The 26,051-nt window shown below is 40.6% G+C and overlaps 1 protein-coding gene across 2 annotated transcripts in view; it reads left to right on the top strand.

Annotated features, from left to right (window-relative positions):
* The window catches only part of EBAG9 (estrogen receptor binding site associated antigen 9), a 55,631-nt gene that overhangs the window by 26,589 nt on the left and 2,991 nt on the right, over nucleotides 1-26,051 (top strand). The window contains exons 2-7 of one of the 2 annotated variants that reach the window (XM_090040520.1): nucleotides 1,498-1,595; nucleotides 11,163-11,238; nucleotides 11,368-11,526; nucleotides 17,233-17,340; nucleotides 19,321-19,412; nucleotides 22,584-22,644. In XM_090040520.1, coding sequence (XP_089896646.1) covers nucleotides 1,513-1,595; nucleotides 11,163-11,238; nucleotides 11,368-11,526; nucleotides 17,233-17,340; nucleotides 19,321-19,412; nucleotides 22,584-22,611 — 546 coding nt within the window. In that variant the 5' untranslated portion in view covers nucleotides 1,498-1,512 and the 3' untranslated portion in view covers nucleotides 22,612-22,644. The remainder of the gene's footprint in view (nucleotides 1-1,497; nucleotides 1,596-11,162; nucleotides 11,239-11,367; nucleotides 11,527-17,232; nucleotides 17,341-19,320; nucleotides 19,413-22,583; nucleotides 22,645-26,051) is intronic. The other variant, XM_090040519.1, reaches the window with a different exon arrangement.

Below are 26,051 nucleotides of genomic sequence, written 5' to 3' on the forward strand. Positions count from 1 at the left end.
TTGGTGTTTATTTGGTATTTGGCCCACTTACCATGTAATTTAGTTTTGAACAAATGTTCATTTGTAATACTGCAAAATACAGCTTTATGAAGAGCATACATACATTTGCAGCCCCTTGGCTGGAGAGCTACAAAGTTGGGACAAAGGCATGCTCTCCAGCCACAGGTTGCTCCTTTGCTCTTCCCTCCCTCTCCCCAGGAGAGCCTATCAATGTTCAGTGATTCACTGGAATCGCTGATAGTGATTGATAGGTACCAGTGTCTGCTGTTGCCACCACCATGACAGCACCACTGCCCTAGCAAGAAGACCTGCTGGTCTCCTAAGACCAGCCTAGCTGCACACTATCTAACACAGGGGTGGGCAAAATGCTTCCTGTGGACCACATGCAGCCTGCCAGGTCACGTTGTCCGTCTGACAGGCCCCCCAAAAGTTTAGAAAGTTAATATTTATCTACCCCTGGCTGCCTGTCAGGCGGCCCTCGATGGCTTGCCAAAACTCAGTAAGTGGCCCTCTGCCCGAAATAATTGCCCACCCCAGACTTGTACAGCTCACCACTGAGCAGAGCTGCAGCCCCTAGTCCTAGCTTGGGTTGAAGCTCTGGTCTCTGCCAGGCTGTCATGGAGCCAGTGACATTCCCTCCCTCCTCCCCTTCGAGGGGCTGGGGGAGACTAGAGCACAGTAGCACTACATGCAACTTAACGTGGTGCCTCAAAATATAGCACCATAGATAAGTTCCCATTTCAAACAGGAATGTTTCTGCAGTGCTACATGGATATGTACATCTGTTCCCTTGACTTCTGTGGTGCTACAGAGGTATTTGAAGCATTACAAATGTAATGTCTGTCTACAGCTTTAGTTAACACATGATTTGATCATGTGCACAATAGAAATCTCAGTGATCATGCTTATGAGGGTGAAATGTTATCCATGTCTTAATGTAAATGGAGCTAATGGGGCCATCCTTTCAATACATTAAAGTAACATTGTCATCTGAATTGAACAATTCCTGTTAACTTCCATGGGCATTTAGAACAACTAGTGGTTTATTTTACCTGTCTGGTAATTGTTCAATATGAGTCAAGTCCTTTTTGAGCAAATCTCTGTACATCTAAGCAAATTTATAGTCTTTACTGTTTAGAACTCTGTTTGCAGCTTCGTCACTGTTACTTCATTACTGATAAGAATATCAGAAATAAATGAGCTATATAAAGTCCTCTTGCCTTCACATATTCACTCTTACTTGATATAGCGTTCTTTTGTTTTTGTTTGCCTTTTAATATTTATGTAGACTTGTGTCAGTAATGGATGATCAGTAACGTATATTATGTGTATATCATTACGTTGGGTCTCCTTTTCCACTTTTTATACTATTGTTGTACCTTCATTTACTTACACTTTCTTTACATGTAGGTGAAAACGTAACTGAATCTGAAATTTGTGTAAAGATGTTCTGTATGTTTGAGCTGTGTTTAAAACTGTTTTTATTCCCCCCCTCAGGAAGAGTTTCTCACTATGGCCATCACGCAGTTCCGTCTCTTTAAAATTTGTACCTGCCTAGCGACAGTGCTTTCCTTCATTAAGAGGCTAATATGCAGGTAAATGACATATTTCATTTATTATGACTGTATTCTCTTCTTTTTTAATTCAGGTTGCTTTTATTCTTATCTTTCCTGCTTCTTGCAAAGTTCTTGCTTTATATAATTATGGACCAAAGCCTATGCAGATCTTAGTTACTAAGCTCATCTTTAATCTTTGTATTCATTCGGTATTCAAAATGATATAACAGTGTAATTTAAACAATTCATGGGTTCTGCAGTGGTACACAGTATAGTTTACAACAGAGTAGCAGCTCTTATAGCTATCTTTAACTTCTTTTGTCAAGGAAGTCCCTGAAAAACATGTGAAAGTCTGGTCTCGTATTTATCTCCTGAGAAGTTAGTCTTTAAAAACCTAGAAGTAAAGTGTTTCTCTTATCAGATCTTGGTTTTTTAAATTACAATAGCAACTCCACATTTGTCAGTCCCCAGCTTTCCATTGTGTGACCTAATTGTGCCCCTCCTCCTATTAGTTGTCAAAAAGGGCACAATTCAGCCTTAACCTTGAAGGGGCTTTCTACTTCTGAAACACTTGAAATCCTGGGGATGAATGTGCAACTCATAGAAGATGACTCTACATCTTTAATTAGAAATTAAAATTCTTTATAGGCTTTTTCTTTGTGCAGTGTAATTACAAAAATCTTCATGTAGAAACTTAAATATTGGTGTATATTGGTGATTTTGTGCCATGTAGGCTTGTGTGTGTGTTATTGCAAACAGCTTAGTGAAGGACATCTGCTTAGAATAAAATAACTCTAAGCATAAGAAGTTTTGGAGCTACTCCCCAACAGTGGGATGAAAAATAAAACTGAAAATACCTAGTAAGTAAACCTTCATTAGGAATATCCAACTAACCTCACTGAAAAGGAGAGAAAAAGTAGGTTCAGAGTCTAAAAAAATTACTAGAAGAATGGAAAAAGTTCATTTGAATTGGAGAGAGAACGCTCAACCTGTTAAAACAAGAAATGAATTCCCACTAGTTATAGGAAAGTAAGGCTGGAACAGAGCTCATGAAGTCCAGCCCCCTATTCAAGGTAGGATCATTCCTGATTAAACCATCCCAGCCAAGAGTCTAATTTGCTCTAGAAAATTTCCAAAGACAGAGGTTCCACAATTTACCTAGAAAGCTAATTCTAATACATGACCGCTGTCATAGTCAGAAAGGTCTTCCTAATTTCCAGCCTAAATGTCCTCCGCTGCATCTTGGGGCTATTACTCATAGTCATGTCCCCTACAGCCAGAGCCGTTCCTTGTGGGGGCAAATTGAGGCAACTGCCTTGGGTCCCAAACTTTGAGGGGGCCCCACAGACCGTGCTGTACAGGCCCTGCACACAGTGCCATTGGCACATGCTGAGAGCACCACACCACATGCCTACTGCGTGCCACCTGCTTCGCGCTCTGGCTGCTCGGTGCCAAACTCCCCGCCCCCCCTGCACAGGCTGATATGCCAGCCCCCAACAGCCCTAGAGTTGGCTCTGCCTACAGCCACAGAGAAATTCATCTCCATCCTCTTTATAATCACTCTTCAGGTGTCAGAAGATTGTTATCAAATTCCCCCTCTGTCTTCTCTTCTCCAGACTATGTAATCCTTGTTCTTCAGCCTTTCCTCATAGGTTTTGCTTCCCAGCCCTTTAATAAGCATTTTTGTTGCTCTCTGCTGGAGTTTTCTCCATCTCTCCACATCCTTTTTGAAGTATGGCCCAAAAACTAGATACAGTATTCCAGATGAGATCTTACTTATGTTTGAATAGAGCAGAAGAATCGTTTCTCTTGATTTGCAAGAGAATTTTATTCTGTTAATAAAACTCAAAATGCTGTCTTTTTGCTTTTCATTTTGCAACAAGGTTACACTTTTGGGCCATTCAGTTTACAATCCACTGTGACTCTCAGGTTGGTGTTTCTCAACCAGGATGCCAGGGCAACCTATGGTATATAGAGATCCTTTCAAAGTACTTTAGGGTGCCATACAATGACAGCACTGTTAGGCGTGCAAACTTGATTCACAAAATAACTCCTGAGATTTCAAATGGGAATCCATAGTATTAAAAACATTCTGACCTGTTGTGTTCTTTCTGAGTTCTTTGGAACAGAAAAGTTACTCTGTTGTTTTTCTGTAGTCAAAAAATGAGTGAAAAATAGAACCTGGTATTTTCAGTGGGGTGCCTTGGGTGTAAAAAGGTTGAGAACCAGTGCCCCATGTCCTTCCCTGCAGTACTGCAGGCTAGTCAGTCATGACCCAGTCTGTATTTGTACCTGCAATTATTGCTTTCCAGCTGTATGATTTTGCACTTGTCCTTCTCAAATCTTAGCTGATATTTTTTTGTTGGGGCAGGGGTGGGAACATTTTTCAGTCTATCCAGGTCATTCTGGATCATAGCCCTGCATTTCACAGTATATGCAACTCCATGTAACTTGGTGTTATAAGAAAATAGTACTGGATGTAGGATAGACATCTGGAGAGCCCCACTGAATAGCTCCTTCCCACTAGTCATTCAGACAGTGATAACTTGTTGAGCATCATTATCCAACTAGTTACGTATCCAGCTTACAGTACTTTCATTTCATTTCCACTTCCATAGCTTACTAGCAAGAATTACATAGCAGACCAGAGTCAAAAACTTTGATAAAAATATATCACATACATTGCTTTACTCCCCATCTCTTCCTCTGCCGCATCCATAGAACTTATGACCGTGTCCACTTTGTCAACGAAGGGAGGGAAATCAGGTTGGTCAGGCATTACTTGTTCTTGGTGAATCCATGCTGGCAGTTCCTTTCGCCTTGTTCTTTTCTCCTCCTTGCTTCACAATAAATTCCACGAGGACCTGCACCATGTATTCTAGGTTAGTGATTCCTTGGATCTTCTATATTTGCCTTTTTCCAATGAGTTGGGATCTCACTTGACTTCCATAATTCCTCAGAGGATAGCCAGTGACTCTGAGACGAAAGGACTTGCAAATATACATTACAGGTGTCCCTCGCTAACCATGGGGGTTAGGTTCCTGAAAGTTCCCATGATTGGGAAAACTGTGGTTGGTAAGACAGAAGGCTTATGGGAAAAATGGGGTTAAGGACTTGAATATGAATAATAAAGGAATATACAGTGTATAAAAATCATTTTTATTTACCTTTAATAGGGTAAATAAAGTAGTTTCTCTCCACTGTTCCCAGGCGGCTTGCTTCCCACCCCGGTGCATCAGGGAGCAGAAGAGCCGTTCAGGGATCTCCTCGCCCACCACTGCTTGCCCTGCGCTGCCTTGGCAACACACCTCCTGCGCGTGGGGCTGCAGCGAGGGCAGCAGCACAGGGCTGCACCCCTCAAAGCAGTGGCAGGTGCAGGGGACACATCGCCAGGGCAGCGGCGAGATCCCCATGCGGCCCCATTGTCCCTAGCTGCACCAGGTTGTGCCTGCCAGGTGGCAGAGGAGTGAAGCAACATGGGGGCCTGCACGTGCCCTGCATACAGATCTGGGGGGTGCAGGCCCCCCCTGCCCCCTAGGAGTGCTTGCGGTGGCAGGGAGCTGCGTTGCCCAAGCCTGCAGCAGGGAGCGGGGGCAGGGGGCTGCGGACCTGGGTCCATAGCCCTGGCAGCTGGGGGCCCCCTCCGGCAGGGTTGGGAGAGCAAAACCATGGATACCCAAAACCATTGTTGGCAAGGGAAACCTGTACTCTATGGTGTATCCCACCCAGCCCTGCTAACTTGAAAACATCTAGCTTCTCTAACCAATTCCTAACCTGTTCTAATCTAGGCAGTTTCTCTTCTTCCCTGTTGTTGTTGCCAGCTGTACATGTCACCTGCTAGCCTTCTTGAAACTAGCCATTTCTTCATCATTTGTAACTTGGTTGCCCTCTGCATTTAGTAAGGGACCCATACTTTCTATTGTCTTTCTCTTATGGGATGCTTGTAGAAGCCCTTTAGGTACCTTGGCTGTTTCATCTCAAATTGTGACTTGGTCTTTCTGATTTTCTTCCTGCATGCCTGTTTAGTATTCTTACATTCTTCCTCAGTATTTTGACCAGACCAAGGTTCCACTTGTGTATTTCTTTTTAAGTTGCAACTCAGCAAAGAGATTGTTCTCTAGGCAGGCCAGTCTTCTGTGGTGCTTCCTGTTCTTCTGTTGCACTGGAATAGCTATCCCAATGATTGCTATCAGAGGACGAGATAAAGATGTGAAGACAAGAAATGGTGTAGAGAAGATAAATTGGAAATTATTTTATCTCCCTCCTCCATCCCCCCCACAATCGTACAAGAAGAGGGAAGCATTCCAATGAATTGTTTTAGTGCAAATTTAAAACTGATTTGGGAAATGTTTTCACACCACGCACAGTTAGCATTTCTTTGTCTTTTCATTGAGTGCAGGATTGAATAGCATTCAGTAAAAGAATGCCTATGACATCCAGGATAGATTTAAAGAGAGAAATTCATTGGGAGTTAAACCAGCTTTCCCATTTTTTTTCTCTTCCAATCCATGATTAATCACAAGTTGTGAGGATGAGTTCTAAAATTCTGAAGGACCTGGGGACCAAAAGCAATGAGTTCAGTTAATTGGCTATTGATAATATTTTGATTTATTAAACTGGTTAGTTTCATATGCAGAACATTTTAGTTAAAATGTTTATTTCATTACTCATCCACCAAATTAAGGCAGCTTTGTCTTTATTATATATAAAATCAATGTTTCTGTGTTATGCCTTTTAATTGCATTTCCATTAAACTTATTCCAAACCACAAGTTAAAAAGGAAGTGTTGTTTCTATTTTAACACAAAGTAAATACTTTATACAACTATATACAACTGCTTTAGTAAATGTGTGGAGAGTAGTGTTTCTTCCTAGTAGCCTTTCTGCTTAACTTGATACTTTTAGTTGTTTAGTAGTTTTAATGATTATCAACTAATGAAAACCAACATTTTATGGAAAATCACTGATAGCATGAATGCAAATCAAAATAAAATTTGATTATTTTAATAAAAAAATTTCCTTCCTTCTAGTTTTTAAATCAAGGTCAGTTGCATTGAGTCACAACTTTCGTATCCAGATTATATGCGGCTTAATTTGTATAGGAAAATAAGCTGTAATTTAAAAAACGTTTAGAAGAAAATAATATATGCAATTTGAAGTAAGGAAATTTCCAGCATAAAGCTTTCATTCAACTTAAAATCTAGTCAGTTTTTAAAAAGGAGGTAAGTAGTTCTACGAGTTGGTTTGAAAGTATCCCACAGCTAGGACTTTTGTAAGTGAAATATAATGAAATTATTGAAATAAATTTCGGATACTGCATTGGAAAAAATAAAGGAAAATATCATCTTTAATTTATTTCTGTTTATAATATTGAATGTTAATTATAACAGCAGTAGGATGCTCTACTTTCAGACAGAAGTTTTGTTTTCAACACCCTGATACTGAAACAACATACTTTAATGTTATTTACCAATATTTTCCTTTTCATTTCAGTGATTTTCTTTTTCATAGCTGAAAGTCAGATATATGTATGTGTTTTGTAGGTGGGAGTCCGAAGTCTATAATGTCTATATAAGTTGTTGAAGACTGTAAATAGATATCTGGCTACTTTAAAACCATAGGATGCCCATCAATTATTTTAAAAAATGGTAGAACTAAAAGTGGTACTGCTGATTCAAACCACCTAAATATCAGAACGTATGGAAATTATTTACTCTTATCCCAGCCTTGGTCCTAATTTCCTAATGTTCCAAGCCTTAATTTAACAAAAAGTAGCATTTCTACTATTTGCTATTGAGAGATGTCTGTTTGCAGCCTTAACTGTATTAGGCTTTTTTGAAATCTCTATCACAGGTGAAACGTCTGTTGCTTTCTCTGTCAGTTCATGCACACTGATCTTCACCATTGGGTTGGGTTCTTTTCCCAAAGAATGTGAAAGCTACTGGATTTTCCCATGTCATAGGCACCCATCTGCTGTGAATGGTAGGGAGCAACTACTTGTACAAGTTCCAGTGAAAATGGTTTAAACTGAAAGGCCTTGATTCTGCAAAGAGAAATCTGGGTGGACCCCTACACCTCTGCAGAGACCTCTTCCATTACCTTGCAGGAATGGATCCTCAAATAGCATTGTTGAGATTAAGGGACTTTTTGCATAAATACTGCACTTTCTCATGTGCGCGCGCATGTGTATTAGCAAAGTATAATTATATGAAGTGTCTGATTAGCCACTTGTACCATTTCCCCAAAATATTGTCATCCTAGAATTAGTTTCAGAGATGACCAGTGTGGGTATTAAGAAAATCTCCACATCCTTAAACTATTAATGTCTACAGAAATGTTAACACAATTTAAACAGAATGCATGCATCTATAAAGTTCAGAGTTTGTCAGTTTAGAAGTTGGTAAAAGCATATGTTTGAAGTGCTCTTGTTCCTTGTTATCTGCTCAGCAGAGAGAGACTGTCTACCAGGACAGTTACTGCTCCCCCGATTAAACCACAGTGTACAGGAATTCATTAAGGTTCTCTTGCAGGAAAAATACCTGTAGGAGAATAAAGAAAAAGTGTGGGAGAAACATCTTCCTCTTTCAATGTGGAAGCTCCTTTGTGTGGGAGAGTTCCTCCCACAGTAAAGAACAACTGTAGCCTTCCCCACTCAACTCCAGAGGATTGCGGGAGTTGAGCAGTGGGATAATCCTTCCAGTGCCTTCCCCAGACTGTGGGGTCACCGTAGTCTGGGGAGGGCATGTGGAGTAATTGCTGTGTGCCTTCTCCCAGTCTTGGGAGGAGTCAACAGGGAAGAGGCTCTTGTGCCTTAATCCCTCCCCTCTCCAGTCCCCTTGAGGAGCAGATAGCGTGTTTGCCCTTTGTTCCCAACAAATGGGAGCAGAGAAGGCTCCTTGTAGACCCGTCTGCTTTTCAAGGTAACTGGGTGCCCGTGGTCTGGGGAGTATGCAGGGAACTGGAGCAGCAGGGTAAATCCCCAGTCTGGGAAGGGACTGGAGCAGTCACTACTCCACATACTTTCCATAGGTTGGCATTGCTTTGGTCTGGAAAGACACAGAGAACAGGGGAAGAGGAGCTGCTTTAGACTGAACACCTGTACTGCTTTCTTTCCTGGAAAGATTTCTAGTGGTGGAAATTTCTCAAAATGTTTCACCCCTGCAAAATTAATGCCTGTTCAAATGTAGTGCTGTAGTGTAGTCTAAGATTTGGAGTTCAGTCTGAAATACCTCAGGAAATGGGCTTGTAGGAAGAGTTGCAGGAATCTAGTGCACATGGGCAGGACTGCAGCAGATGCACTTGCACAGACTTATATGTGTTTAAATTAGTTTGCAGTGATACTTGGTGTGTATTAAACTGGGAATCGGTTAGCAAAGCCATAATGTTGTTTTTCTAGAAGAGGGTAAAGCTTTGAAGGAGATGCTTTATTTGTAAATCATATAGATCCTTGCGTATGTTTCATAAATTAGCTTGTTCACTTTAGCTATAATGTTTGAGAGAGTTCAGACTTTTTCCGTGCTCTGTTAATGGTTATACTTAAAGGGATACTGCCAGCTTGAATATTTTTAATGGATAAATGGCTGAATAGATAACTAAATCAAGTTTTCGGTAATCCTTTAATTTTCTACTTCTTACCCCACAGTCTTTAATATACATTATGATGAATGCTTTTTGCCACTGAGTTAGTTATAGTAAATGAAAATAAAACTTAGGGTTTTGTCTAAACCACATCTTCCATTGATAGAATTGCAGCAGTGGTTGCATCATATTGTAGGAAGCCTAATGTTGATTGGTCTCATTACTCGATACTTGGTGATGTACTCTGGAATCCAGAATTGGAATTAAAATATGTTTAGTTTCCTACTATGTTTCTGTAAACTACTAGCTCCTTTTGTCTCAAAATTTTATCTGTACGTACAGGGAAATGTTAACGCTTACTAAGAAAATAGTGGCCTATAGTGAAGAGAAGCTGTGAATATTGTGCAAACTTCAGTCCCAAAAAATTCAAGTAATCTTTAAGAATCATTAAAAGGAATCTCAGTACAAGTGTATATTTTGATCTAACTTATCATAATAAGGTTTGCTTTTTTTCAAGCTAAAAGTAACAGAAATATTTTCAGTAGAGTTATACCAATATATCAGTGCCATGTTGGATCGGCACCAATAAAAGGAAAATTAACATTACTGGCAATTTGCCTTTTTTGGCCGGCATAACCGATAACGTTAACTGATAAATATAATATGCCTTCTGGTGAGGTCCCCTGGGTGCCACATGCATGAGCACCAGGAATGAAGCCAGGCAGCATGGAGAACAGCAGCCTGCAGGCAAGTTTGTGGAGGAGAAAGGATGTGGGGGAGGGAAGGGGCACAGCGGGGGCAAATCAAGGCCTCCATGGTGAGGGAGGGGTGGGGGTTGGGGGCACTACCCAGCCAAGGTGGTGAATGGGACCTGGGGCAGGAAGTCGGATGAAGCCAAAGGCAGCTCATCCATGGGGCGTGGGGGCTGGCATGGTGGAGCATGTGCCCCCATATTTGTGCACAGGGCAGATGTGAGCTACAGGCTCAGGGGTCTTTGTCCTGGTGCCTTTCCCTTGGGAGCCCTCTGCTGGCCATGTATCCTATGCCCACCTGGCTGCTATTGGGGCAGCGAGTTGTCCCCTAAGCAGGTAGGGAATGCCCATGTATCACGGGGTCCCTGGGGCAAAGGTAGCAGGGTGGAGAGCCCCGAGCCTGCAGTGAGCAGCTCAGCTCTGCTCCAGTTAAGTGTCCCTGCACTTAAAAATGGCAGCAGGGCTGCTTGAACTAAAGCTGGACAAATGAGGTTTTAATTCAAGCACCCCCACTGCCATTTTTAAGCGCCGGGCCACTGATACCCTGGATGAGGCACCTGTGGCTCCTCACCCCAGCCTCAGGTCAGATTCACTGCCCTGGCTGGGCAGTGCCCCCTGCCCTCCTCCCTCCCTCACCATGGGGGCCTTGATCTCCCTCCCCACCATACTCCTTCCCCTCCACAGACTTACTTGCAGGGAGCTGCTCTCCAAGCTGCCCGGCTGCATTCCTGTAAATCAGTTACCAGATTGGTATCAGCCGATATGCCTGGTTCATAATTGCCTATCAGTATCAGTCAAGAAAATCTTTATCAGTATACCCCTAATTTTCAGTGAACTTTAAAGAAGTACCTGATGGAACAAACAGAACACTATGGTGTTTGCAACTTAAATATTAAAGCAGTAAGAATTTCAAAATGAAATTGACAATAAACAAAACTGAAGCTAATTATCATTGTCCAAACAGAAAAAGCAAAATGTGCAAAGAAAAGAAATGATGAAAAGCATATCAAGATTTTAAAACTTTCTAACAGCCTTTCTTGTAAACAAAACAGAGTAGTTTTTAATGCACAGTATGCATTTCCTGGGTCCCCTTTTTAGTTCTGTCTGTCGTTTGATAAATAAGTAAATGTTGGGGTTGTTTATTACAATTCATTAGTGATTTGGCTATAATTCTCATCACATTCTTTCTTTTCAGTATCTTGATTGGCCCTCAACTTTCTTTTTAATGTAGTGTTCATGTTTTCAGAGCTTGGAGGAATCCTGCATTTCTCTTTCAGGTCTGGAAGGGGACGAAAGTTAAGTGGAGACCAAATAACGTTGCCAACTACAGTGGATTATTCATCTGTTCCTAAGGTAAAAGCTTTAAAGGGTTGGGTGACTTTGAGTAAATACATTCTGCCAATCCCATTAACAAAATAACAATAAATGTGATGATCTTCCACTTGCAAATCTAATGATAAACCCCTATTCAATTGTATTTAGTCAGAAGTAGAAGACTGGACTTCATGGGATGAAGATGCACCTACTAGTGTGAAGATTGAAGGTGGCAATGGAAATGTAGCCATGCAACAGAATGCTTTGGAACAAATGGAGCCTGACTATTTTAAAGACATGATGCCCACTATAAGGAAAGCGCAGAAAGTAGGTTTCAGGCATACAAATGTATGTGTGAGATTTGCCTCGTATATTAACCACCCGTAACAGTGATTTAAAAGTAAGTAAGGGTTTTCATGCAAAAATCACCAGCCCTGCTTCTGATGTCTGATTTTTTTTTTTTAGCCAACTAATGTGTTTCTGTCATGCCTCCCCTTATCTGTTTTGTTCTCTTTCCGCATGTGGCACTGAGGACAATTAGGAAAATGTGCTAATCTTGTTCTTGTCAAAAAATCCAGGTGTGTACCTTCCCCGTTTTTCTAAGTTAAAGCAATTACTTCAGCATCCTTATTTATTTCTGTATCCTGAGACTTGTGTATGGGGGGAAGTACTATTTCTCAGTATCAGAAATTAATTGTGTATCATATAAAGGAGAAAAGGGCTGCACTATCACTGTCTACTTTAGTCTATTTCATAAATACTCTTTTGTATGCAAATATGCAAACATTGTTGCAATAGGAGTATATTACTTAGAATATAGGACTATACAAATTCTGTGTGTATAGTCGTTTGTTTTTTAACTAGAATAAAAGCTGAATGAGAGGAGGGTATTCTGGGAAGACTGCCACAGAATAAATCAACTTATTGTATTAAGGACAAAGCTTTCCATGTTCTGGGTGTCATCATCACAGGACAAATGAGCAGCTATCCCTTGGTCTCTTGTCTGTCAAGACACAACCAAGGAGAAAATCTAGTTCTGGTCATTTGGATTGTATCACGTCTCCTTCAGCCACAAGAGAAGGGAGGAAGATGAGCTGATGTTGCTTTCGATGCTTCAGTGGAGCTTTTGTAAGTTCTTACAAAACAAATAGCAGGGGTAAAAGAGGCTTTTCTCCACTATTCAAGGTGGAGAGAAACAACAAGTTTACTAGTTCTAGTAAAACAATGCAGACCTTCATTATGCAACAGATTTTGCATCAGTCGGTGTGATCTAAAGGAAGCAAGACATGGTCTTTCCATGAGAATCAGATTGCTTCACTTGCTCATATACTGCCACCTGGTAGCATAGGCTAAAAGCCAGCTAGGAAAAATACATCACATTTTTTCTATGTGAATTCATTCCCTCTGTCCTTTTCAGGCAGAGTTAAAGGTTTGCTCAGTTTAGGTTCTTAGTAATACTCTTTTGTTTAAACTACTATTTTGCTACCAGAATGGCTGCTACCAGCATAGTAACCCCTAGCGGCATGTCTACATTGACCCTGTTTTCTAAATTAGCCGCCAGGAATGCTGCTGCGAAGTATGCACTGCTCCTCTGCATGTACCGCCTGCTGAAATTTAAGGCAATGTAGTCACTCTATGGCATCCCTGAACATGTGTCAGTAAGCATGTCTAAAACACAGTGCCCAAGAGCAGTGCTTGGAGCACTCTTGGGGCTATTTTAAGGCAGCCTTATTGACTTATTTTGGGGTGTTAGTGGACACGGGAAGAGAGCACAGGCAGGGTGTGTTCTATAAAAACATAGGTGCAAAGAAGATAAGGTATTGCTTGGTGAGAAAACAGTAGGGAAAGCCAGGTATAAGTTTCTTTGGAATAAAGTTTAAAAAAGGCTAGTTAGAATATCTTAAGTGGGTATGGATGCGTACTGATAATTCTGTAAAAAGCCAACTTTTGTATGCAGTCCATTTTGCTTACACTTGCACCAGAAATCCAGGGAATCTTGCTTTATTGAACTTTTTCAACACCTTGATTAAAAAAAAATGTTTGCTGTTTTGGGGAATTATGCTTTGTAGCTGTGTATGAGAGTTGCTTCTCAGATTTTTAAGAACAGGTTGGGCAACCCTTGTCTAGGAGTGATCCTGCCTGTAGCCAGAAGGTGTCAAAGTAAATGTCCTTCTAAGGTGCCTTTCAGCCCTACTTTGATTTTAACAAAGCACACAGGAACTTTCTTGTTTTTAAAGAAAAATTGCATATGTTGTGGTGAAAAGGATTGCAGAATAATAAATTAGTTTACATATTTAAACACTGGCACATAAATCTTCAGAGTTCTTTTTAAATATAAAATATTAGCTTGATAGTATATGAGAGATGGCATCTCTTTCTTCTCTGTCACATACCACTTTGTACAGAGAGACGGTCAAGCTTTGTTTCAGCTTTATTTATAAATGCATGTCTGCTTTTCCTTTAAAAAAAGTCATAATATAACCTCTGCAAATTAATATTTTTAATTAAAAGGAAATGAAACAAAATAAATTTTTGTTATTAAAAACTCATTCTAACAATTCCGCTTCAGGAATCAAACTCTGTTTTATTATAGTTACTATCTTTCCTAAATAGTCGTTTTTCAAGAATGTTTCCAAAGAAAGGCCACTTTCCTGAGTAGCTCTTTTTAAAGCATAGTTTAAACAGAGAAGGTAGTGACAATTTTTTGAAGATAAAAAGGAATTAACTCCCAGATTTGCTGCTAATCAGTGGTCAGTTTGGGAGGCTGAGCATACCAAGCTTCATATGCATCTTCCCCCCCGTCTGGAGAAACAAGCCCTGGTGCAAGAGAGACCAGTTTATACTACTCTGATTCACTTGGGGAAAAAGCCCAGCTTCCTTGGGTCTCAGTGACTGGCTGGAAGACCCTAGTCTTGGTATTTCAAGGAAGAGCAGGCAGACTCCATCCAGCTCCTTGCTGTTTCAAACTAAACCACTCTGAGAGAAAGCAGGAAGGAGACAAAGCAGAAGGAGGTGGTTCTTCCTACGTAGCAGGGGAAGCTAGTAAAGTGTGAATGAAAATTATAGGGGGCTGTAGAAATTTTGATTCCTTTTGCAAAACTAACTGCAATAGGGAGAGAGCCTTTTTCCAGTGCTTAGTGTAATTACAAAGCAGAAAAGGAGGAGCTGTGCTCTTGAAACTAGTTTGCTTGAGTTAAATTAAAACCTTTATTAACCCTCCTTGAGGGTGAAAAGCACTTAAATTTATTCGTAGGATAGAACCAGGTGGTACAGTCTATCTTTGTTACCATAATAGCCCATATGACTAGTTCCTCTTCATATGACTAGTTCCTCTTCAGTCTCTTTGGCTAAGGAAGATGTTTCAGTGGATTAACTGCATGGAGCTGCACTTAATGCTCACATTGGCTCTCAAAGTACTTTTGTTTCAGTTTGCTTTCAGTAGCATATGGGAAGTTCACCATACCTTGGTAAGTTTCCTCTGTTTCATCTTCTCAAAGAACCATTAAAAGCACTCCTTTTGCTCTTAGTTCTCTTTATTTGGTAATCAGAGGGTGGTAGGCAATATTAAACCAAAGTCAGGCAAAAAGTAGGGCAGGACGAAATAGTTCCAAATGAACATTTGTCCAAAAGGGGATGAAAAAGCTCTTGCTCTAAACTGTGCAGCTGGTGTTACGCTTTAACAGTTATAGGTGGACAAGCTGGGAGTGATACAAGTGTTGACACTGCTTCATCTATATTGTGCCTAGCTTGTCCACATACTTGCTGGACTGTAACACCTGCTTCATACTCCTTGTCAGCAGTTCCTCTTTTGAAACTACTCTAAATGTACATTTGTGATACCCTTGGAGAATGACTGGTTCAGAGGCATAAGGCTTCGTATGCAGCAGCCTCCATTGTCAGATACTTTATTTGGTGATGGAATCAATATCTTTGGATCTGGACTAGCCTGTCTATCTCTTCTCTCATAGGTCTCTGGATCCTATATGTAACTAGGGATTCAGAAATAATTACTAATGAGAAATCTCTCTTCTTTATCTTTGTGTCCTCAAACTAGTTTGTGGTTGTGGTATTTACAAATATGGAATGACCCAAGTGAGTGTAGTTGTTAAATACTATACTTAGTTTCAGGATAAAGAAACAGCAAGGACATAGAATCATAGAAGTAGGGTCAGAAGGGACCTTGTACATCTTCACGTCCGACCCCCTGCCTGGGCAGGAGAAAAACTGAGCTCAGATGACTCCAGCCAGGTAGGCATCAAGCCTCCTCTTAAAGACCCCCAGGGTAGGAGCCAGCACCACTTCCCTTGGAAGTTGGTTCCAGATCCTAGCCACCCTGACAGTGAAGTAGTTCTTATGGATGTTTAATCTAAACCTACTCTCCAGCAACTTGTGGCCGTTATTCCTTGTTATGCCAGGGGGCGCTAGGGGAAACAAGGTCTCTCCCAAACCCTTCTGCACCCTCCCTAGTGAGTTTATAGACGGTCACCAGGCCCATAGAGCAGTGGCGGACAAAATATGGCCTGCCGGCTGGATCTAACCAACCAAAGGATTTTATCAGGCCTGTGGCGTATTTTTGGCCCCGTCCATCCCAGGTGCTGGGTGCAGCCCAGGCTGTGGTGTGTGTGGCTGTTCCTGTTGCCCCGGACACGTAGCAGGGCTGGGACAGCACAGCAGCTGAACTCTGCTTCCTGGCAGCCCCAGTGGCGGCAGCTCCTTCTGGCTGCTGCTGACAGTGTCACCACCACTGCTGGACCTGGCCCTGCTGCCCTGGTACCCTGGCCTGTCTGCCCCGCACCCACTGCTGGGCGTGCGGGACAGATCAGGCAAGGGTATCCATGGAGATCAGTCCAGGACTCCTGTGGGCAGCCTGGGTGTATGGGATGGGGCCACAGGTGGGCAAGGAGCGGTATCTGGGTGCAGGGTGGGATCACGTGGGGGTGACAGCAGAGAGCTGTGCAGCTCAGCCTTGGGCCCCAGCACCACACTGTCACTGCCCTGCAATCCTAGCCCTGCTCGTCCCCGTCCCCTCCACCCAGCTGAGCACTCCCTACCCATGGGAGTCCTGGGCCAATCTCCATGGAGACCCCTTCCTACTCACTCCATCCAATGCCCCCAAAGTGGTCTAGTAATCTACTGCATAAGAAGTATTGGTGAGCTGTTGCAGTCCTGGGAAGAGGAGAGGAGGGGAGGGGAATGTTGACCCAGCCCACACAGCTCTCCAAAACTCCCTAGGTGTCCTCCCAGCCTAAATAATTGCCCATCCCTGACAGAGAGAAAACCGTGAGGGTAAAATTTGAGATTTTAACCCTTCTCCCTAAGGAGTTATTAACTAAGAATAGCTCTTCCCCTCCCTCCTCCTTTCCTCCCCCCCAAATAAAACTCAAAGCAAAACAAAATAAGTTGAACCTGGGAATTTCACGGCAAAAGCATAGACCTCCAGCATTTATGCTAAAATAATTGCTTGCTGTTATGGGGACTTGTTGTCTGGTGCTTATTTCCCCACCCTGGATTGAATCCCAGCTGACAAACACAGGTGGTTATTGCAAAACTGACCCGTTGATCACTGCTTGAGATTTTGTACTTTTAAGTTCTGTGTGGCCAAATTGCTAAAGGGATACATGGTGAACTTAGTCACCATGGTACATTGCTTGATCCTGCTTTTGAAAGAGAGAAGCAGCTACTATATCTAGCCTATGTAGTGGTATTACTAGCTGGTAAGCAAACATTTTGACATTTTTGTGTTTTAAAGCTTGGCAAGAGGTAGTACTGTGCAAAGGTATCTAAGCCAGATCAGGGAGCAGAATCACCATTGCCTGACTCTGGCCAGGCAAATATGTTCAGCTTCTCAGTAAAACTAATAGTGCCTGAGCTAGCTCTATTACCTCCTTTGTACAGCACTGCATTGTGTCATGTTGCTATATCTTAGAGATGTAGGGTTTTGAAGTACTGAAGTAAATGTCCTAATCTTGTGCTTATCTCTCAGTGGTATAAAAATGTGTGACTTTTCCCTTCCTGTTTTTTGCTGTTTTTCAGATAGTTATTAAAAAACGAGAACCCTTAAATTTTGGGGTCCCAGATGGAAGTACAGGATTTTCTAGTAGATTAGCAGCTACCCAAGATACTCCTTTTATTAATCAGTCTGTAAGTATGGTGATCCTTTATTTGTCAGATACGTGCTGCTTATTGGTAGAAGGCAAATTCTTTCTAGAATGGAATTGCTGAAAAAGCATTAGAGCTGTTTGAGCAAGTGTTGCTGAATTTAAATTGAGGACTTAGGTGAATCACTCATGTCACTAACATGACATTTGAAAATGAGATGACATTTCATTTTTAGCTAATGAAAAAAAGAAATGAGAAAGGAATGCACTGCAAGCTAGCAAGGATGAGAGACACCCTGGGTATTCACCTATCTCTCAAACCAATTGGCTCTAATGTTTCTGGATATTACATGTTAAGCCTTCAGTGAAGGAACAGAGGAATGACCTGCATTTGTAGTGACCAGTCCATGAAGCTGCATGTACATCCAAATATATGATTCAGCACACACGAAGGGAAATGTTTTCCTTAACTACAGAGGAAATGTGTGCAGTACAAGACCTTGTGGGCTATACATATAACGTATGATGATGCTTGCCTAATTTGCAATGTTTAGTTAGGGTTAATTGGATTTTGCAAACCCTCTAAAGCTACTAGTTGCACTTTAAGTTGTCTGTACTTAAAATTAGAATATTTATAAGACTTTAAAGTTTATTCTAATTTGAAGTCTGCTGCTTTTTATCCTGGTAATTAAATTTAAAAACTACTATGGTCTATAGATTCTTGCCAGGTAAAAATTTATTTTAAACAGTTACAGCATCATCTGTACTGTACAACGCTAAAGGCAGGAGTACCATCCCAGTCTCAACTACTAAAGTTCTCTCAAGGGATATATAACATGACTATCCAAGTTCTGCATGTGTTCAGTTCTCTTGCAGACTTGTTGATTGAGGTGTCTTAATTAGTGTATCTATCTGTATCCAAGATTACTCTGAATTTAATATGATGCCACCCCCTTCCATCTCCCCCCCCCCATTAAATCATAGACATGGAAAATTATAAATTTGTTATAATTTTCTAAGTTTAGAATCTAGGTATTGGGGGCAGGCAGTGGGGAAGCAGCAGGTGGTGGGGGTAGCATCAGCAGCATACAGATTCCTCCTTCCAGCATCTGCTTCCAGAGAAGGAGGAATTTGTGCACTGTTACTGTTGTCTCAGCTGAGCCAGGTGAAGCAGTATGATACTCGATTCTAAGTTGAGGCTTGGTTTTCCCCATGTTGAATATGGGAGAGGGAACTCATCTTAGAATTGAGTAAATACAAGATATCCTGATCTCAGACTTTTGGCTAAGATCAAACAAGACTGGGGGCATCTGAACCCCAAGGCGTCCAAGCCTGGGGCTAGCACATAGGATACCTGCCAGGATTTGGGGAATATCTGAAGCCCCAGACTGATGGGGCTGGGAGGGAGGATGATTGCCTGATGGTAAAGCCACACAGACTTGACACCTAAGCTCTCCTCAGTTGAATTTTGGAACTTGAGTATTGGGCTTTGTCCAATTGAATCTGAAACTGATTTGGCCTTTGAAACAAAATATATTAAAAAAAAATAGTTTATACTGATTGCCCCAAAAAAGGCTCAAAATTGTGTTTATGAAACACCTGTGCTAAAAACTTGCAGCAACCAAAAAAAAAAAAAAAGGTAAAATACATAACTTCTGGATAAACTAAGTCTATAAGTACTATATGAAAATTGCTAAAGCTATGTTTAATTTCAAGCTTATTGTTTTCAGATTTGCTCCTCACTTCAGGTCTGACAGTAAGGGGAGGGGGAAAGGACTGTCAGGGGAAAAAGTTGGGGGGAAGCAGAAAGAAAAGGCCTGCCTGAAACCCCCAGATTTGTTTTCCCTGCTTGTAGAGTGGGAAGGGGGTTAAATTCAAGGCAAACCTCCAATAATTAGCTTCTATACCTGGAAAATTATAAAGAATTTATACATTTGCCATCTATAGAATCTGATTACTGGGGGATTATCTTATTATTAAGGTTGTAGTAAATACAGTATTTTTCTTCCATGGTTTGTTTCAGCCTGAATTGGGAGATTTGGAGACCTGGCAGGAAAACTCTAATGCCTGGGAAGAAGGGGAAGATGCTGCCTGGCAGGCAGAAGAAGTTCTTAGGTAACTTGAAATATTTTGTACCTGACCCGGCTCAGGAGGTAACTGAGCAATGTTTTAGGGACAACACCATTTTAGCCAAGTGTACAATGTAAAATGATTTGCAACATATGGTTATAAAAAGGACTTTCATTCCCCCCTCCCTCCTCCATTTGTATAAACGTATACTTTGTGTAAATTGTCTTGTAAATAATTCAGGGCAATAGCTCCTTGAATATAGTGTTATATGCAATGAGTTCTTACTATTAAGACATTAGTCATGTGTGCCAAGAATTTGGAGCATTAACATGAATTGCTTTACATCTTGGATCAAATGAAAATGAAGTATGCTTGGTATAGGACAGTATGACAACTAAATTTAAGTTGTGTACATAAGTGGGGAAATTATGAAAACAGCTAGAGTCTAGAAACAACAATTGCAGTCTAAAACACTGTCAGTTTGTCTGTTGCTGAGGCACTTTACTCCTAAGATTTATTCTTTACCTATATCAGAATTTTACAGAATAACATAAATATCCTAAACTAATGGAAACTTCTTGAAAGGGTGTCAGTGTATAGTACTGCAGAAAAGCTATTCTGTATAGATTTTTATACTGTTGAGGCAAGCATACTATCTGTTCTATAATCTCTTGTTTAAGGACATGCACAAAGGGTTAAGCCAACTTTTTTTGTACAATACTAGTATTGAATTTGGAATTTTTTTCCCCTCCCATAATTCAGTATGTGGAAAATACTTACCATACTGGCTTAGCATAGCAATTAAGATGCTGTACTGTAAGACATATGAAATGTAAAAATACAGCTTAATGTAGGGGTTTTCAATCTTTTTGGACTAGTGTACCCCCGGCGGCCAGACGGTGCTCTATCCTTGCCCACCTGTGTGTACTCCTAGGGCCTTCTCAAGTATCCCTGGGAGTATGTGTACCCCCGGTTGACAACCCCTGGCTTAATACATTATTATGGCTATGCAGTTAGTCAAAGCTGGGGAACAGTAACAGTCATCTGTAACTTAGACCAATTTTTTTTTTATGGTGTTTTTTATAATGTGAAATGCTGAGTAACACTTTGCCAGAAAGGACAGTGGCAGTGCCCCAAGGCTCTCTCCTTGGACCAGTACTGTTTAATATCTTCATTGGCGATTTGGACAAAGGTGTTAAAAACACCTTGTCCACATTCGCAGACGACACTAAACTATAGACGGGGGGGGGTACCATTCTGAGCACCACAACAGTGGAAAAAGATCTCAGAGTCCTGGTTGACACAAAAATGAACATGAGTTGCCAGTGTGACAAGGTAATAGTAAGGCTAACCGCGCACTCTTTCTTGCATCAGCAGGAGTATCACAGGTAGTTCTAGGGAAGTGATAATTCCCTTCTATGCAGCATTGGTGAGGCCGCGGATGGAGTAGCGTCCAGTTTTGGGTGCTGCACTTCAAGAGGAATGTGGATAACCTTGAGAGGGTTCAGAGGAGGGCTACTCATATGGTTGAGGGCCTGCAGGTAAAACCTCATGAAGACAGACTGTGGGATCTGAATCTCTTCAGCCTTCGCAAAAGAAGGCTGAGAGGCAACCTTGTGGATGCCTGCAAACTCATTGTGGGGCACAGCAGGGAATAGGGGACACTCTGTTTACCAGGGCACCCCTTGGGGTTACCAGGAATAATGGCCACAAACTAAAGGAGAACAGATTTAGATTGGACATAAAGAAGAAATTTTTTACGGTGAGAGTTGCCAAAATATGGAATGGGCTTCCAAAGGAGGTGGTGCTTTCCCTTACCCTGGAGGTGTTCAAGAGTAGGCATCTGGTTAGGGTTACCTGACCCCAGCACTCTTTCCTGCCTGGAGCAGGTGGTCAGACCCAATGATCTACCAGGTCCCTTCCAACTCTAGAAATCTATGAAATGTTGAGCATATGCAGTTTATCAAAGTTATTATCACTATTAAAACATTTTTATGTTAACAGGCAACTTCTTAGATTTTCTGATTATCCACAATTATAAACTGAGGAATTTTGTCAGTATTTTAAGGTTGCTTTTGCTGTTTCATAAGTTTGCTTTAAGGAAAGAAAGAGTAACGGAGGAAGAAAGTAATAATTAAGTTTTCACTGTTGTCTTGCATTGAATAAGAGGAGCATTCTCATTTTTGCTTCTTCACTGGCAGAAGATTGCTTTTTGTAAAAGGAGCATCACACCTATTTCATTTTAACAATGATTCTCTCATAAGAAAAGGACTCTTTTATATGACAGTAAGTATAGGATCTGTTTAGTGAGAGATACTAGAATTAGGCTGGTTTTTTTAAATACAATATAAAAAAGTTGTGTTTCAGTTTGTACCAGTGAACCCTTGAATATATTAATCACCCAAACTTCCAGCAGTAGTCTGTTTACCTACTTAAACTTTCTGCAGAAACCAAGCAAAGAGGCATCATATTTTGACACTACAGGAAAATAGAGCTTTTAGTAAAATGCTTTATTTCTAATATGAAAATCTTTAGAAAATTAATCTTTTTTTAAAATTTTTTTAGGCTTACTGAAAAAAATGCTACTATGAACTCAGCTTCATTTTGCTGTAACCCTGTGTGAAAAATATTTAATTTGTTCCTAATTGAGTCAGGATAAAGCTTATTTATATTCTTACTCTGTGGCAACTCAAGTAGTTGAAGCTGTTTTATTCACCTATTTTGGAACTTAATTTAGCTTGAGGCCAAGTCTGGAAACACTGGCACGCTTCTAAATTTGAGCATATAAAACCAAGATTGTTTTGTTGGTCATTTTTTATTTAGAGGGTCCACTCAAGTACAATTAAAATAACTTAAAATTATATCATTCTTGACTTCTTGACTTCAGTATTGAACTAGTAATTTCTCAGGCCCTGCCTTTCTCTGAGGTGTCTTGTTAATGGCCTCTGCTCTCGTGAAATATCTATGAGCCATATGGTCTAAACTCCAAGTTTTGTCAGTATAGTCTACATGTCCGCCTATGTTCTTGAAGTGTCCATGACCCCTTTTAGGAAAATCAATGTGCCTGTAAGATGATATCTGTGACTGATGCATGACATAGCAGATAATATATTGCCCATTTGAGGGCAGAAGGGAAAACTGAGGGGGAAGATGATGCATACTCCTGTATCTTTTCACTAAAAAATATTAAGCTGCAACTACCTACATCTTTTGCAGATTTAACATATTTCTCTATGGGCTATAACAGTTGCAGAAGGATTCCTCACTCTAGATGCAGGTATCTTGCACAGAGGAACCATGTTAAAAGCATGATTAAGGTTGCAATGTCAAGTACTCAAATTCATGCTTGTCAGTGATGGAGTCTGAGTTTTTAATCACTAAAACCAAAGTCTGTACTGTGTGGGTATGTCTGGACAGCAGCTATGTGGGATTTTGTTTTGTTTTGCAGAGGTTTTCACAGGCCAAATCTAGGTGCATTTTCAAAGGGATTGCAAAGCAGATCCTCTGCCTAAATTTCAAGTTTGTCTTTTTGTTCCAAAGCATGTGGCACTGGAACTTTTCTCAAGGAAAAGGTGATCTGCTACAGTTCACCCACCTCCCTCCCACGTAGCAGCAGTAGTGTCAGCCAGTGGGGCCCAAACTAGAGAAGCCAGGACTGTCCCAGTTTTCCTAGGACTTATGGTTACCCTACTTACAGTGATATTAAGGATGTGGGTAGTGGAAGAAGAGGGTCAAGTGGCCTAAAGTTATTTTTACTGTCCTTCATTGTGGGTGTTTTTACCCTCTGCCCCAACATGGTCACTTGCAAGAGAGCAGAATAACTGTAAAAAACAAAAAAACCCCAAAAAACTGGTTCTTTCATAAGCTGAACTTCTCCAATTTTATATTACCTTGATTTCCCCCCCCCCCCATATCATTGTCTATATTCAGAAGTCTGGGTATTGACCAGTTATGTTCAAACTGGCAGCAAGAAGTGATATACTGTTATATCAAGACCATATGAACATTGGCCATTGGACCTGCTGTTGATGCATTTCTCACATCACAGGAGATGTTATTTGTGACTGCCTTTGAAATCTCCTTTTTATCAGACATGCCTGCTTTTTTTGATTGTGTATCTACAATAAAAATGTCTTGGATAGCCAGCAGAGGGTGCAATAAGCTTCTTAGAAGTTTTACTGCAAATGAGAATTTTCTGCACAGTTTTCAGTTTTAAAATGTATGCATGTATGTATGTATATATGTATATGATCTGATGCTGGTGGTTCTAACTCTTCAATCTCGGGGCTGCTGTTACTTTCTGGTAATGCTGTGTATTTAGCTCTGTGTTTTTTGAAACCCCATTCTTTGTGCATTTAAGCTGTTTATAAATGTGCTATTTTCTCTCTCAGCTCTTTCCCTTTCCCCTGCCCAAGTCACTGGCAAACACTGTTAGGCTGCTACTGTGAAATGCATGGTAGTCTGTCTGCCTTTCAGCTTGCGAGGTTTGTGGAAATTTGCAGGTTGCAAAACAAAACCTTTCTTATGTGGGCTGAGGGTAGATGGCTGGGTTGAGTGGGCTGAGACCCACAAAAGGTTTGGGCATTTGTGCCCAGGGTCCTAGGGCAAAAGTTCAAATGAATATCTCTGGTTTTCCTTGACATTTTATCCTATTGGTTACACTGGAGTGATGTTGTAGCTGTGATGTGAGAGGCAAGGATTTTTGGGGGTGATATCTTTTATTGGACTAACGTGGTTGGCAGAGACTTGGACAATCTTGCAAGCGTAGGGCACTCTGAAGAAGAATTTCTATCCTTATCCTCTTTGTTATGCTCTGAAACCTTATTTTATTATATACCACAGAACTCCAAATAAGAAATACATCCTGTTTTTTGGGAAGGCAGAATAAGGAGAAAAAAAAAGATTTTTCCAGAGTTATAGTTATGTGGAGCAGTGACAAAGCCTAATTGTCCTCTGGAGACGCATTCTCAGTTTGAGAACTGAATCTAAGCATCACAGAGATGCTTTAACATTATAAACCCTATTCCATGATGTTATCTTTGAGCTTTAACATACCATAAATTAAAACTATCTTTATATAGGTTTTTTGTTTTTAAAAAAGCATCTTAACAAAAAGATAAATACGATTAAATAAAAACATCAGATTTAAATAAAAGTCTGATCTTTGTCATTTTTTTTATTGTTAATTTTTATCCACCCTGGTTGTAGCCGTGATGATCCAGAAACTGTGCGAGAGGCAAGAATTTCTTATGGCAATATATACGCAGAGTTAGGTCAGCTTTCAAATGCAAGGCATTCATTCTTCTTTGGGTCTCTGTCTTCTAATGTCTTTTTGAAGCTACATAGTTGGTGAAATAAAAATAATGCCCTAAAAATCCATGCCTCAAATGTTCAGCATATTTTGATCTAGGATTGCAGTCACTTCTTTACTTTACTGTGTTTTACTGCTTATCAAATGCAGAGCTACAGAAGATGGCTTTGATTTGTCACTCCTTGGTGGCAGTCATTGCCCTTGTGCCACTCAGCTTTTACTCTTGGGGAAAAAATAAAATGAACAAATTCTATCTTGTCTTTTTCTCATGAACTACACGTATTTGTGTTCTCATGGCAATGAGAGTGGTGATGCTGAGCAGGTCCTTGGAGTGTCTTAAGTAATGACAGGCTGGGTATTGAGAGCATCAGCAGGAAAAGACTGCATTGGAGAATCTGTGCTTTTTCCTTTTTCTTAAATTTTTGCCCCCAACTGCTGTACTTCTGTACTGTTGAAATTAGAGATGGACTGAGCAGTGATGTTCTTGTACAAAGTAACCAAAATTTGAGTTCTCAGTACTTGTATATTATTTTAGATCAGTTTCTAGTGTTTAAACCTTGTTTTAAATGAGTAATGGTTTGACCACTGTCGTCACTAAGAAGCTACCTGCGTAGCACTTAGCAGAATTGGGCCCCAAATATCCTGGAAATCTGGACTATTAAGCTACACTTTTGTTGTGTACACAAATGGCTGACTACAAATTCTATGTAATTCAGTAAAAGGTAGAGAATCAAACTGGCCTGTATAAATACTTTCTATCTCGTTTCTTTTTTAATAACAAAACTTGTAGACTACTACACACAAATTTAAAATGGCAAGGTTTTATACAACCATGGATGTTCCATAAATATTTCTGTCAATTTTATATTTTTGTCAAGCTAGCGCCATATGTGCAGTAGCCTTGTAATATTCAAATCACAACCCCATTTATCAGAAACAATTAGGTATTGTCTTATTTTTCCTTTTAGATTTAAGGACACAGATAGAATTTCAAAAGATAGATTAGATTAGTCCTTAGATGATTAAGATGTTTAATATACACATTTGAGGGAGTGGGAGGAAGGGAATAGAAGTTCCTTGTTTGGGGAAGCAGGACAGATTCTAACACTAGTTGTTGCATCACCAGCTGGAGTTTGAAAGTATTTTAGGCAATGTGTGAGAGCTTGACTGATTAGTGAAAGGGTAGGGAAGGGAGGCACAGGAGAATCAGTTTGCTTGGGGATGGTATCAGAAGAAAAGACTCTCCAGCTTTTGCACTGGGGAGTAGAAAAGGCAACAAGACTTGCTGGAAAAAAAGAGAGGGAACTTTTTAGCAGGATGAATTCTTTGGTCTCTAAGTCTCTGGTGGTTTTTGTTGGGGAATCTGTTTCGGA

Source organism: Crocodylus siamensis, chromosome 3 (genome assembly GCF_052110815.1).
Source record: "Crocodylus siamensis isolate JL-2025a chromosome 3, ASM5211081v1, whole genome shotgun sequence".
Classification (NCBI taxonomy): Eukaryota; Metazoa; Chordata; order Crocodylia; family Crocodylidae; genus Crocodylus; species Crocodylus siamensis.